At 50.7% G+C, this 13814-nt stretch overlaps 2 protein-coding genes across 5 annotated transcripts in view; one reads left to right on the top strand and one right to left on the bottom strand.

Annotated features, from left to right (window-relative positions):
* Positions 1–1073: 1073 nt before the first annotated feature.
* Positions 1074–3717, top strand: TOMM6 (translocase of outer mitochondrial membrane 6). The gene is made up of 3 exons (XM_053963738.1): positions 1074–1189; positions 1891–1992; positions 2690–3717. The coding sequence occupies exons 1-2, from the start codon at positions 1074–1076 to the stop codon at positions 1985–1987; spliced, it is 213 nt and encodes a 70-aa protein (XP_053819713.1). The 3' UTR covers positions 1988–1992; positions 2690–3717.
* Positions 3718–4851: 1134 nt separating this feature from the next.
* The window catches only part of USP49 (ubiquitin specific peptidase 49), a 29514-nt gene continuing 20551 nt past the window's right edge, over positions 4852–13814 (bottom strand). Inside the window, exons 4-9 of one of the 4 annotated variants that reach the window (XM_053964114.1) lie at positions 12445–12649; positions 10667–10775; positions 8395–8600; positions 7475–7611; positions 6511–6587; positions 4852–5696 (exon numbers count right to left, since the gene is read on the bottom strand). In XM_053964114.1, the coding sequence (XP_053820089.1) occupies positions 5561–5696; positions 6511–6587; positions 7475–7611; positions 8395–8600; positions 10667–10775; positions 12445–12649 (870 nt within the window). In that variant the 3' untranslated portion in view covers positions 4852–5560. Of the gene's footprint in view, positions 5697–6510; positions 6588–6619; positions 6907–7367; positions 7612–8394; positions 8601–10666; positions 10776–12444; positions 12650–13814 lie in introns of those variants that run through there. The other 3 variants (XM_053964116.1, XM_053964115.1, XM_053964117.1) reach the window with 3 other exon arrangements.

The following is a 13814-nucleotide window of genomic DNA, read 5'->3' as shown; positions in this document are numbered from 1 at the left end:
CAGACACGATGCAGAGGGATGCTCAAGCTACGCCCACCGCTATCGCAAGAGACGCGAATGAAGAAACCTCCAAGAAACTATAAAAGAGACTGAATAAGGGAGTGGGGTGTGGGGCACTGCAGTGTGGGACACTGCAGGAGGGGCGGTTAGGAGACCCCCACCCACCCAGCGCTGTTCTGCTTGCTACTGCTTGCTGTAATTAATAAAATTCTAATTGACCTTAAAAAGGCTGAATCAAATTATTCGCCTCAATTTATCACACTCACTATAACCACAGTCCTCATCCCACAGAGGATCCCATGGCACGGTGCTGATCCCGGTCCCAATCCCAGTCCTGATCCTGATCCCGTTCTCAATCCCACTCCCGCTCTCGATCCCAATCCCGATCCCTTCCCTCTCCCAATCCCCATCCCGTTCCCGCTCCCATTCCCATTCCCGTTCCCCATCCCGTTCCGTTCCCGATCCCGCTCCCTGTTCCCATTCCCAATCCCGTTCCATTCCCATTCCCGTTCCCATTCCCGCTCCCGTTCCCTGTTCCCATTCCCATTCCCGATCCCGTTCCCCATCCCGTTCCCGTTCCGTTCCCGATCCTGCTCTCGTTCCCTGTTCCCATTCCCAATCCCGTTCCCGTTCCATTCCCGCTCCCCATTCCCAATCCCGTTCCCGATCCCGTTCCTGTTCCCGTTCCTATTCCCATTCCCGTTCCCCATCCCATTCCCAATCCCGTTCCCGTTCCATTCCCGTTCCTGTTCCATTCCCGATCCCATTCCCGTTCCATTCCCATTCCCATTCCCAATCCCGATCCCGTTCCATTCCCGTTCCCGTTCCCGATCCCGTTCCATTCCCATTCCCATTCCCGTTCCATTCCCATTCCCATTCCCGATCCCATTCCCGATCCCATTCCCGTTCCCGCTCCCCAATCCCGTTCCCATTCCCATTCCCGTTCCCAATCCCGATCCCGTTCCCGTTCCCGCCCTCCCGCGGCGCTCCGCGCGCCGGTGGTGACGTCACGCTGCGCCGGTGACGTCAGGCGCGGCGGTGACGCCGTCGCGCGGCGCGGGCAGGCGGCAGCAATGGCGGCGGCGGCGGCGGCGGCCGGGGCGGGAGCGGCGGCGGCCCCGCCGCGGGGCGTCCGCGCCTGGCTGCGGAGCGCCTTCCGCTTCGCCACCGACCGCAACGACTTCCGCAGGTCGGGAGCGGGAGCGGGCCGGGGATCGAGGCCGGGCCCGGAATGGGGGTCGGGGCAGGGATCGCGATCGGCAGCCCGGTGTCTGCCCCCGGCCTGGCTCAGGAACGGGGCAGGGATTGTCCCTCGGTCCCTGTGCCCAGTTCTGGCTCCTCGGTTCGGGCAGGAGACTTTGGGACCGGAGCGGGCCCAGGGAAGGGAGCGGAGCTGGGAAGGGCCTGGAGAGACCTGAGGGAGCTGGGAAGGGTTTGGAGAGTCCTGAGGGAGCTGGGAAGGGTTTGGAGAATCCTGAGGGAGCTGGGAAGGGTTTGGAGAGTCCTGAGGGAGCTGGGAAGGGTTTGGAGAGTCCTGAGGGAGCTGGGAAGGGGCTCAGCCTGGAGAAAAGGAGGCTCAGGGGGAATTTCTGGCTCTGCACAACTCCCTGCCAGGAGGGGACAGCCGGGGGGGATTTGGGATCTTATCCCAGGGAACAGGGACAGGAGGAGAGGGAACGGCCTCGGGCTGTGCTGGGGAGGCTCAGGGTGGACACCAGCAGGAATTTCCTCATGGAAAGGGCTGGAAGGGGCTGCCCAGGGGGGTTTGGAGTGCCCATCCCTGGAGGTGGCACTGAGTGCTCAGGGTGGGGATCGGGCACAGCCTGGACTGGGATGAACTTCCCCAAAATGTTTTCCAAGCTGAGTGCTGCTGGGATTCTGTGCCTGCAGGAACCTGCTGCTGAACCTGGGGCTGTTTGCCGCGGGGGTCTGGGTGGCGCGGAACCTGACCGACATCGACCTGATGGCCCCGCAGCCGGTCCCGTAGCCCCGGTCAGTGCTGGGCAGGGCCCGAGGGACCCACGGGGATCAAATCCAACCCCTGGCCTGCACAGGCATCCCAAAATCCCACCCTGGGCGTCCCCAGGATCCCAAAATTCCACCCTGGGCATCCCCGGGATCCCAAAATCCCACCCTGGGCATCTCTGGGATGCCAAAATCCCACCCTGGGCATTCCTGGTATCCTAAAATCCCACCCTGGGCATCCCTGGGATCCCAAAATCCCACCCTGGGCATCCCAAAATTCCACCCTGGGCATCCCTGGGATCCCAAAATTCCACCCTGGGCATCCCTGGGATCCCAAAATCCTACCCTGGGCATCCCCGGGATCCCAAAATCCCACCCTGGGCATCCCTGGGATCCCAAAATCCCACCCTGGGCATCCCTGTGGAGCTCTGGCAGACTCAGAGCAGTGCCCAGCACCCTCGGGGGAGGGAAGAACCTTTCCCAAAATCCACCCTCAGTCTCCCAAATCCAGCCCTTCCCTTCCCTCCAAACCAGAGTTTGGAGCTGCAGCCCCCCGAGGCTGAACGAACCCCCCCAGACTCTCCCTGCCCCCCCAGGACAGCGCTGTCCCCAAACTGGGGACACCCAAATCGGGGTGAGCGTGCCCCAAACCCCACAGAACGCCCCCTTCACCCACATTCTAAAGCAGAACCAGCTCCCCTGACGGTGCTGACTCCTGTCCCAGGAAGGAGCCGGAGCTGCCGGGAGCGGAGCTCGCCCTCCCACCAGGAATGGAGCCGTGGAGCTGCTCTGATCCCACCTGGAACTGCCCAGATCCCACCTGGAACTGCTCTGATCCCACCTGGAGCTGCTCTGATCCCCCTGGAGCTGCTCAGATCCCTTTGGAGCTGCTCTGATCCCCCCTGGAGCTGCTCTGATCCCCCTGGAGCTGCTCAGATCCCTTTGGAGCTGCTCTGATCCCCCTGGAGCTGCTCTGATCCCACCTGGAGCTGCTCAGATCCCTTTGGAGCTGCTCTGATCCCACCTGGAGCTGTTCTGATCCCTTTGGAGCTGCTCTGATCCCACCTGGAGCTGCTCTGATCCCCCCTGGAGCTGCTCTGATCCCCCCTGGAGCTGCTCTGATCCCACCTGGAGCTGCTCAGATCCCTTTGGAGCTGCTCTGATCCCCCTGGAGCTGCTCTGATCCCTTTGGAGCTGCCCAGATCCCACCTGGAGCTGCTCAGATCCCTTTGGAGCAGCTCAGATCCCTTTGGAGCTGCTCTGATCCCACCTGGAGCTGCCCAGATCCTTTTGGAGCTGCTCTGATCCCACCTGGAGCTGCTCTGATCCCACCTGGAGCTGCTCTGATCCCCCTGGAACTGCTCTGATCCCACCTGGAGCTGTTCTGATCCCTTTGGAGCTGCTCAGATCCCCCCTGGAGCTGCTCTGATCCCCCCTGGAGCAGCTCTGATCCCTTTGGAGCGGCTCAGATCCCACCTGGAGCTGCTCTGATCCCTTTGGAGCGGCTCAGATCCCTTTGGAGCTGCTCTGATCCCACCTGGAGCTGCTCTGATCCCTTTGGAGCAGCTCTGGTCCCCCCTGTGCTGCCTGGAGCAGTGACAAGGACAAAAGGTTTAATGCTGAGAGGGAGAATTGATTTCCCATCCATTCATTCATCCCTTTGGGAATTGTTTCCTCGAGGATGTGCATGGAATTTCCTTCTGTACCCCCCACCCCCAGATGTTTATTAAATTTTATGGAATAACAACACAACCCACTGGAATTTATTCGTTTTATCTTTTTTTTTTTTTTGTTTTGTTTTTTTAATAAGAAACTTCAGCTTACAAAAAAAAAAAAACAACAACAACAAAAAAAAAAAAAAACCACAAGGTGTAAAAAGAGTAAAGATTTACAAAAAAAAAAAAATCATCAAAACATGATTTCTATTTCACACCCAAGAGAGACAGGGACAAGCCCAGCCCTGGGACCCAGCAGCTGCTGCTGCCAGGGGAAATCCAGCTGGGATGGAGCTGAAATCCAGCTGGGATTGTACTGAAATCCAGCTGGGATGGAACTGAAATCCAGCCTGGGATGGAGCTGAAATCCAGCTGGGATTGTACTGAAATCCAGCTGGGATGGAGCTGAAATCCAGCTGGGATTGTACTGAAATCCAGCTGGGATGGAACTGAAATCCAGCCTGGGATGGAACTGAAATCCAGCCTGGGATGGAGCTGAAATCCAGCTGGGATGGAGCTGAAATCCAGCCTGGGATTGAATTCCAGGGAAAATCCAGCCTGGGATGGAGCTGAAATCCAGCTGGGATGGAACTGCAGGGAAAATCCAGCCTGGGATGGAATTCCATGGAAAATCCAGCCTGGGATGGAGCTGAAATCCAGCAGGGATGGAGCTGAAATCTAGCTTGGGATGGAATTCCATGGAAAATCCAGCCTGGGATGGAATTCCATGGAAAATCCAGCCTGGGATGGAGCTGAAATCCAGCAGGGATGGAGCTGAAATCTAGCTTGGGATGGAATTCCATGGAAAATCCAGCCTGGGATGGAGCTGAAATCCAGCAGGGATGGAACCTGGAACTGGGATGGACGTTCTGGGAGCAGCTGCCCTCGGGGGTGGGGACAGGGGTGCCCCTCGTGCCCCCTCCCTCTCCTCCCCACAAAAACCCCAAAATTCTCCTTTCAGAGCTGCTCTTCGATCACCCCATAAAATCCTGCAATTCTCTGCCAAGGGGGGACAATCCCATCCCATCCCATCCCATCCCATCCCATCCCATCCCATCCCATCCCATCCCATCCCATCCCATCCCATCCCATCCCATCCCATCCCATCCCACTCTTGCAGACGCAGTCCCTGCAGGAAAAGGGGATGAATTCACATCTTCCAGGCCCTTCAGGGTTAATCTCAGGTTTAATTTGCTAATTAATCCCCCCCGTGTCGGGGCCAGGCTCTGCCTTGGATCCAGGGATGATTTGGGGATGATCTGGGACAAACCTGGCTGCATAAAAAAGAGCCAGGAATATTCAGGAATTCTGGAATATCCCGAGCTGGAAGGGACCCACAAGGATCGAGCAGTGAGTCCCTCCCCCCATCTGCCCCTCAAGGCCCTTCATTTGTAGCCCTTAATTAATGAATTAATTAGATTCTCCTGTCACTTGCTGCTGTCCTTGAGGAGGACACTCCAGGCCTGCCACTGGCATCAGGAACGTTGGGAAATGGGAATTTTTCTCTGACACAATCCCAAGTTTTTTGCTTGCTCTGCTCAGTTTTCCCAAGGACTGGAGGTTGAAATTCCCAGGGAAAAAAATGGGATTTAGGAGCTTTTCCCCCACAGCAACAAAGGTTGGCAGCTCGTGTTTGTCTGATGAGACAAAAGGAGCAAAAAGGGAGGAGGAAAAAACACTTGGAGAACTTCCCTGCCTGAAAACTGAATATTAAAAAAAAAACCCTAATATTTTTTGATTGTTAAAAAAAAAATAACCCAAATTAACAGACACCAGTTGTAATATTCAGATTAAAAGGTGAAATGTGAACAGCCAAGCCCCAAAATGACAAAAAAACCACACCTGAGGTGCAACTGTAGAAGTGACTGTAAATAGTCCAGCTAAGGCTCTTTTTTTTTTTTTTTTCCCCACAGAATTCCCAAAATCAGGCTGATTTCAGATACAGACTTTTTGTTTTTGTAGCTTTTCCAGCTCCACGTGGAATTTGGGATTTCACATTCCTCCCCTTGCGTGGCCCTGCAGGAATAGAGACCTCCAAAGGTGGCACCACCCCTGTGCCAACCCCAATAAATGACATTTTTTTTACTGATTTTTCACCCCAAAAGCAGTGACAGAGCCCCCCCTGAATGTGGCATTGCCACCACCCCGTTCCCCTGAGGAAAAGCAGCCACATTTGTACAAAAAAAAGGGGAATTTCCCCCAAATTCCAACTTCTGCTGCCACAGATTTGGAAACTCTTCCCGATCCAGGTGATGCCAGCAGAACCCTGGAGCTCAGGCTTTGGTTTGGCTGCTGGATGTGCCACTCCTGGGGGCTTTCTTGGGTGTTAAAACACATTTTTTGGGGGGGTTAAAACCCACTTCATGTGTGCTAAACCCCATTTTTGGGGGTTAAAACCCATTTTTTGTGGGTTAAAAACCCTTTTTTGTGTGTGTGCTAAAACCCACCTTACATGTGTTAAAACCCATTTTTGGGGATTAAAACATTTTTGTGTACTAAAACACATTTATGGAGTTTAAAACCCATTTTTGGCGGTTAAAACCCATTTTTGGGGGTTAAACCCCATTTTTGTTGTGTGCTAAAACCCACTTTATGTGTGTTAAAACCCATTTTTGGAGGTTAAACCCCATTTTCTTCACAGCAGAACTCCATGAACATCCCATTTTTGAGGGAATTTAGCTGCCAGCTGAGTTCAGGCCAGAGAAAACCCTGGAATGTGGCACAGAAATTGGAGTCCAGGGGCAGCAGAGGGAGGAATTGAGAGGAATTTCAATGTTTTTTCCAGCAGGAACAGCTCTGGGATGCACCAGGCCCCTCAAGGGTACTGTACCTGTTCCTCTTGGGGCTGGAGCAGGATTTTAGGGACTGGGGGGTGTTGATCCAGGGGGATTCTCCTGTTTCATTCTTCTTTGAGAGGGGATGAATGAACAGCATCAAACTTCATCGTTCCACGGTTTTTTGGAGCCAAAAAGACACCCAAACCCCAAGGTTCTGCCCAAAATCAGAACTGCCCAGCTCCAGAAGGTTCTCCAAACATCTTGCTGTGATCCCACTGCCGCCCTGATCCCATTGCTGCCCTGATCCCACTGCCCTGTGCTCTGATCCCATTCCTGCCCTGATCCCATTCCTGCCCTGATCAAATTCCATCCCTGATCCCATTGCTGCCCTGATCCCATTGCTGCCCTGATCCCATTCCTGCCCTGATCCCATCCCTGCCCTGATCCCACTGCCCTGTGCTCTGATCCCATCTCAGCTCTGATCCAATTCCATCCCTGATCTCATCCCATCCCTGATCCCATCCCATCCCTGATCCCATCCCATCCCTGATCCCATCCCTGCCCTGATCCCATCCCTGCTCTGATCCCATCCCAGCCCTGATCCCATTCCTGCTCTGATCCCATTCCTGCTCTGATCCCATTCCATCCCTGATCCCATCCCTGCTCTGATCCCATCCCAGCCCTGATCCCATCCCTGATCCCATCCCATCCCTGCTCTGATCCCATCCCTGATCCCATCCCAGCTCTGATCCCATCCCATCCCTGATCCCATCCCATCCCTGATCCCATCCCATCCCTGATCCCATCCCTGCTCTGTGCCCTGATCCCATCCCAGCCCTGATCCCATCCCATCCCTGATCCCATCCCTGATCCCATCCCATCCCTGATCCCATCCCTGCAGTTTCCCCACAGAGAAGGGGCAGATGAACCCCACAAGTCCCCAGAAGCAGCTGGCAGTGTTTCCCTCGTGGCAATGGCAGTCCCGTGTCCTTGTCACTGGCTCTGGGTGGCAAACACCTGAGTTGGGAGCTCTGGGATTCCTGCTCTGTCCTGCAGCGTCCTCTGAGTGTAGAAGAGGATGTAGGCCTGGGTCTTGCACACCTCCTCCACGCTACATACATTCAGTTTGGAGTCATTGCAGTGCACCCAAAAACCTGGGAAAAAGGGAAAAAAATAGCTCTTAGCTGAGGCAGGATCCCTTTGGATTTTGGAACTGCTCACAGGAAACATCCACAGGAGAAAAGGCACCTCTGTCTTTTCCTCTGAGCTGGAAAATTGATTTAATATCATTTAATATATAATTTTATATAAATATAACTTTAAAATATAATTTTTATATAAACATAACTTTTAATATAATTTAAATTATATTTTAATATAATTTTTACATTAATATAATTTAAAATATAATTTTTAATATATAATTTAAATATATTTTTTGGGTGCTTAAGAAATATCAAATGATCATTTAATCAGCCCAAAAGCTCAATCAGGCAGCCAAAACTTCCCAATTTGTGCAGCCAGGAAGGCAGAGCCCGTCCTGACCCAGCTGCTGGGATCTCCCAGCCCCCTGCGGATGTTGTTCATGAATAGTTCCTGTTTTTCCAGCCTCAAAACACTTTCTGTTCATCTCCTCAATCCCAAGGATCCTGAGCAAACCCAGCTGCAGCAGCTCCGTGGAGCAGCTCTGGCAGAATAAAGAATTCACACCATTCCCAGGAAAACAGAAAAAAAAACCCAAAAAACCCAAAAATAAACGACAAAAAAAATTAAAAAAAAATAGGAATACAACAAGAGAAACAAACTACTGAAGGGCAAGGAGTGGACCCCCAAGGAACTGGAATCCTGGGGAGGGATTCCAAGGGAGGGAAAGCCCAAGGAATGCTGAGGAAGGGAAGAGGATTGGGATGGGATTTGCCCGGGGCCAGCTCACGCACCTCCCTCCGTGTTGTAGCAATAGGCTGTGTAGTGTCCTGAGCCAAACCCCTTCCCGTGATGCATCACCACAGCCGAGAGGTCATAGACACAGGAATCTGTGGCAAGGGAGGGCAGAGAGTCCCTGCAGCAGTAAGGTTCCATGTTTAATACCTGCTCAAAGAGGACATGGACCCCGATCTTCTCGCGGTGATTGCGCTCAGACCACCTGCAAACACAAATCCCACGCTCAGGGCTGCTCAGCGTGAACAGATCCGGGGGTTTTACACCAAAATCCACTGCAGGAAACCCCCAAACACACAAATCCCACGCTCAGGGTGTTCAGTGTGAACAAATCTGGGGGTTTTGCCCCAAAATCCACTGCAGGAAACTCCCAAACACACAAATCCCACGCTCAGGGTGTTCAGCATAAACAAATCCTGGAGTTTCACCCCAAAATCCACTGCAGGAAGCTCCCAAACACACAAATCCCACGCTCAGGGTGTTCAGCATAAACAAATCCTGGAGTTTCACCCCAAAATCCACTGCAGGAAGCTCCCAAACACACAAATCCCACGCTCAGGGTGTTCAGCGTGAACAGATCCAGGGGTTTTACACCAAAATCCACTGCAGGAAACCCCCAAACACACAAATCCCACGCTCAGGGTGTTCAGTGTGAACAAATCTGGGGGTTTTGCCCCAAAATCCACTGCAGGAAACTCCCAAACACACAAATCCCACGCTCAGGGTGTTCAGCATAAACAAATCCTGGAGTTTCACCCCAAAATCCACTGCAGGAAGCTCCCAAACACACAAATCCCACGCTCAGGGCTGCTCAGCGTGAACAGATCCGGGGGGTTTACACCAAAATCCACTGCAGGAAACCCCCAAACACACAAATCCCACGCTCAGGGTGTTCAGTGTGAACAAATCTGGGGGTTTTGCCCCAAAATCCACTGCAGGAAACCCCCAAACACACAAATCCCACGCTCAGGGTGTTCAGCGTGAACAGATCCAGGGGTTTTACACCAAAATCCACTGCAGGAAACCCCCAAACACACAAATCCCACGCTCAGGGTTTTCAGCATAACCAAATCCTGGAGTTTCACCCCAAAATCCACTGCAGGAAACTCCCAAATACACAAATCCCACGCTCAGGGTGTTCAGCTCTGAGTTTCACCCCAAAATCTTCCCCAAACACACAAATCCCACACTCAGGGTGTTCAGTATGAACAAATCTGGGGGTTTTGCCCCAAAATCCACTGTAGGAAACTCCCAAACACACAAATCCCACGCTCAGGGTGTTCAGCATAAACAAATCCTGGAGTTTCACCCCAAAATCCACTGCAGGAAGCTCCCAAACACACAAATCCCACACTCAGGGCTGCTCAGCATCAACAGATTCGGGGATGTCACCCCAAAATCCACTGCAAGAAACTCCCAAACACACAAATCCCATGCTCAGGATGCGCAGCCCTGAGTTTCACCCCAAAATCTTCCCCAAACACACAAATCCCACGCTCAGGGTGCTCAGCATCAACAAATTCGGGGGTTTTGCCCCAGAATCTCCTGCAGCCCCCCCCAAACACACAAATCCCATACCTGGCTGCTCAGCAGCACCAAATCCGGGGGTTTCACCCCAAAATCTCCTGCAGGAAATCCCCAAACACACAAATCCCACATTCAGAGTGCTCAGCATCACCGAATTCTGGAGGTTTCACCCCAAAAAATGGATGGTTTTTATTTTAGATGGGGTCTCCTCCTGCCACTGATGATTTTTATTTAAGGTGGGGTCTCCTTTCATTGATAATTTTTATTTCAGGTGAGGTCCTCCCTGCCATTGATATTTTTTATTTTAGGTGGGGCATTTTTGAGCCAGATTTCTCCTCTGACCACCTTCAAAATCCTCAGTGCTACCAATAAAACCCCACCCACACCCCCACCCTAACAACTTTAGAGACTTTTCCTCATATTTTGAGCTTTTCCTGCTTTCTATTCAACAGGCAAACAGCCAACACTGGCACTGAATTCTCTCAACCTCCCACCTTTCACTCAACTTACTGACTTCTCCTTCCAAGCTGCAAACTCGAGTAAAACCCAAAGAAATTAAGGATTCAAATGCACAAAATATTAAATTGTGGCAGAAAAAAAAAAGCCCTGCAAAGGGACAACACGAGGGGGTTTCACAAATCTGATGGCTCAGAGGTTACACAGCTGCTTTTAGCAGGAACTGAAGGTATTTAAATGCCCACTTTTGGTCACTTTTTCCCCAAAAATCCAGGGCCCAGTGCTCACCTGAAGCGTTTAAGGTGCAGCCGGAGGACCTGAGGTAGTCTGTAGATCAGCAACTGCTTTTTAGCTTCACTCAGAACAAGAGGTTTGGGAGAAGATTTTCGCCGTTTACCTGGCAAAAAAAAACCCCAAAAAAAACCCCAAGGCAAAGATTATCAGGATTCTGTTAATTCCCCAAAGAGAAAAACCAGCACAGGTTGATTTTTTTTTTTTTTTTCCAGCACAGGGATAAGCATTTCAGAATTTCAGTGGGGTCTAAACTCTCCCTTCTCCTCATCACACAAACATTTGTCACCTCTGAGTGACAAATCAGAGTTTTTCCTGCTGGAAAAACACCAGGAATGTTGAGTCAAAGATATCCTGGGCTGCAGCACTTCCAGCAGGTGAATTCCAGCTCACAAATATTCGATATTTTATTCTCTCTGCTGCTTTGAGCTTCTCACAGAAGCGTTTTAAAAAATGCTTCCAGACACAGCAAAGCTGGGAAAGAGGAAGAATTCCTCCCTCCTCTTCCCGGGAAAGGCTGGAGCAGAAGGGGACAGGTGGCTGTCAGAGATCCCAATTAGCACTGCACCTGTTAATTGGATTTGTGCAGCCCCAGCTCCTGCAGCAGCTCTGGCAGCAGTGCCCCCACTGCTCCTGGCACTTGGGGCCTTTTCCCTGACTCTTTCCAGCTGGAAAATGCTTCCTGAGCCCTTCAGAATTCCTTAAAAGTCATTCAGAATTCCTTAAAAGTCGTTTAGAATTCCTTAAAAGTTGTTTAGAATTCCTTAAATGCCATTTTAAATCCCTGAGACATCTAGAATTCCTCAAAAGCCATTTGGAATTCCTTCAAAATCATTGAGAATTCCTTAAAAGTAATTCAGAATTCCTTAAATGACACTTAAGAATTCCTCAGCCATTTCAATTCCTTAAAAGCCATTTGGAATTCCTTAAAAGCCACTCAGAATTCCTTAAAAGCCATTTAAAATCCCTGAGCCATCTAGAATCCCTTAAAAGCCATTTATAATTCCTTAAAAATCATTCAGAATTCCTTAAAATCATTCAGAATTCCTTAAAAGTCATTCAGAATACCTTAAAAGTCATTTAAAATCTCTTAGTGATCCAGAATTCCTGAGCCATTCAGAATTCCCTAAAAGAGGAATTCCTCAACCATTCAGAATTCCTTAAAAGCCAGTCAGAATTCCTTGAAAATCATTCAGAATTCCTTAAAAGCCACTTAAAATCTCTTAGTGATCCGGAATTCCTCAGCCATTCAGAATTCCTTAAATGCCATTCAGAATTCCTTAAAAGTAGAATTCCTCAGCCATTCAGAATGCCTTAAAAGCCATTCAGAATTCCTTAAAAGTAGAATTCCTCAGCCATTCAGAATTCCTTAAAAGCCATTCAGAATTCCTTAAAAGTAGAATTCCTCAGCCATTTAGAATTCCTTAAAAGCCATTCAGAATTCCTTAAAAGTAGAATTCCTCAGCCATTTAGAATTCCTTAAAAGCCATTCAGAATTCCTCAGCCAGTCAGAATTCCTTAAAAGCCACTTTAATCCCAAAGCATTAAAATTCATTTCAATTCTTTTTCCTCTCAGAGAATCAGAGCAAACCGAGTCAAGGCGAAGCTGAACTCTCCCAGTTTGTGGGGCAGGATTTATTCCAGCCTCTGCTCCAAGCACATCCATCAGGGATTATTCCCCACCACTCTGGGATGATTTCCCAGCCCTGCAGGTCCCAGTGCACCCAGCGGAGTGTCCCTGGCAGGGGACAGTGCCAGGGGATGGTGGCACTCACTGTTGCACTGGTCACAGGCGTAGATCCTCCCCTCCAGGGCTTCTGTCTCGGTGAATTTGGCCAGCATCTCGGTGAGCAGGCACTCAGCCTGGGGCACGGGCAGGAGCCCCTTCTCCAGGGAATGGTACCGCTCCGGGAACTCCAGGGAAAGGTCCCAGAAGGGCTCCACGGTGTTGGATTTGTAGTTGCACGTCCTGCAGGTGACCTGGGACAGGGACACAGGGACACACACAGCTGGGTTTGTGTTGGAATCTGAAATTCGGGGGATTCTCAGGAATTTGGGTCTTCCCCAACTGATTGGTGGCCAAAAGGGTCATCAAATCTGACTTTTAGAGCTGTAAAATGGATTTGAAATCTTTTTATAGGGTCATGGGATATCCCCAGCTGGGAGGGAGACAAAAGGGTCATCACATCTGATTTTTAGTGCTGTAAAATGGATTTGAAATCTTTTTACAGGGTCATGGGATATCCCCAACTGGGAGGGAGCCAAAAGGGTCATCACATCTGACTCCTGGCCCTGCACAGCACACCCCAAATTCCCCTGTTTGCATCTCTCCATGTGTCACAGGAGTTGCTGCTGCTCCAACCTTGGGGGGCAAAAAACACAAGGAAAAGGGTTTTAGTCCTTTAGTAAAAAGGATTTGAAATCTCCTTGTAGGGTCATTGGAAGGGGGTCTGATTGGAAGGGTTAGGATCATCAAATCTGACTCCTGGCCCTGCACAGGCACCCCAAATTCTCCCTGTTTGCATCTCTACATGTCTCACAGGAAGTGTCACTGCTCCGACCTTGGGAAGCAAAAACCACAAGGAAAAGGGTTTTAGAGCTGTAAAATGGATTTGAAATCTTTTTATAGGGTCATGGGATATCCCCAGCTGGGAGGGAGCCAAAAGGTTCATCAAATCTGACTCCTGGCCCTGCACAGGCACCCCAAATTCTCCCTGTTTGCATCTCTCCATGTGTCACAGGATGAGTTGCTGCTCCAACCTTGGGGGGTAAAAAACAAAAGGAAAAGGGATTTGAAATCTCCTTGTAGGGTCATTGGAAGGGGGCCTGATTGGAGGGGTTAGGATCATAAATCTGACTCCTGGCCCTGCACAGCCCACCCCAAATTCCCCTGTTTGCATCTCTCCATGTCTCACAGGAAGTGTCACTGCTCCAATCTTGGGAGGCAAAAAAAGTTTAGAATTAAACACAGGATTTGATCTGAGACCTTGGAAAAGGCTTCCAAACTCAGGTGCTAGAAGCAAGAATGTGGATTTATAGTTTAAAGCAGAGACAGGTTAAGCTGAGTAAAGTTTAGAGTTTTAGAGTACAGCACTGTAGGTTTGTGTGTCATAAAATGATTGACTCACAGAACTTACACTGAGCA

Source organism: Vidua chalybeata, chromosome 24, assembly GCF_026979565.1.
Source record: "Vidua chalybeata isolate OUT-0048 chromosome 24, bVidCha1 merged haplotype, whole genome shotgun sequence".
NCBI classification, from domain to species: domain Eukaryota; kingdom Metazoa; phylum Chordata; class Aves; order Passeriformes; family Viduidae; genus Vidua; species Vidua chalybeata.
This window is presented reverse-complemented; position numbering and strand designations above follow the sequence as displayed.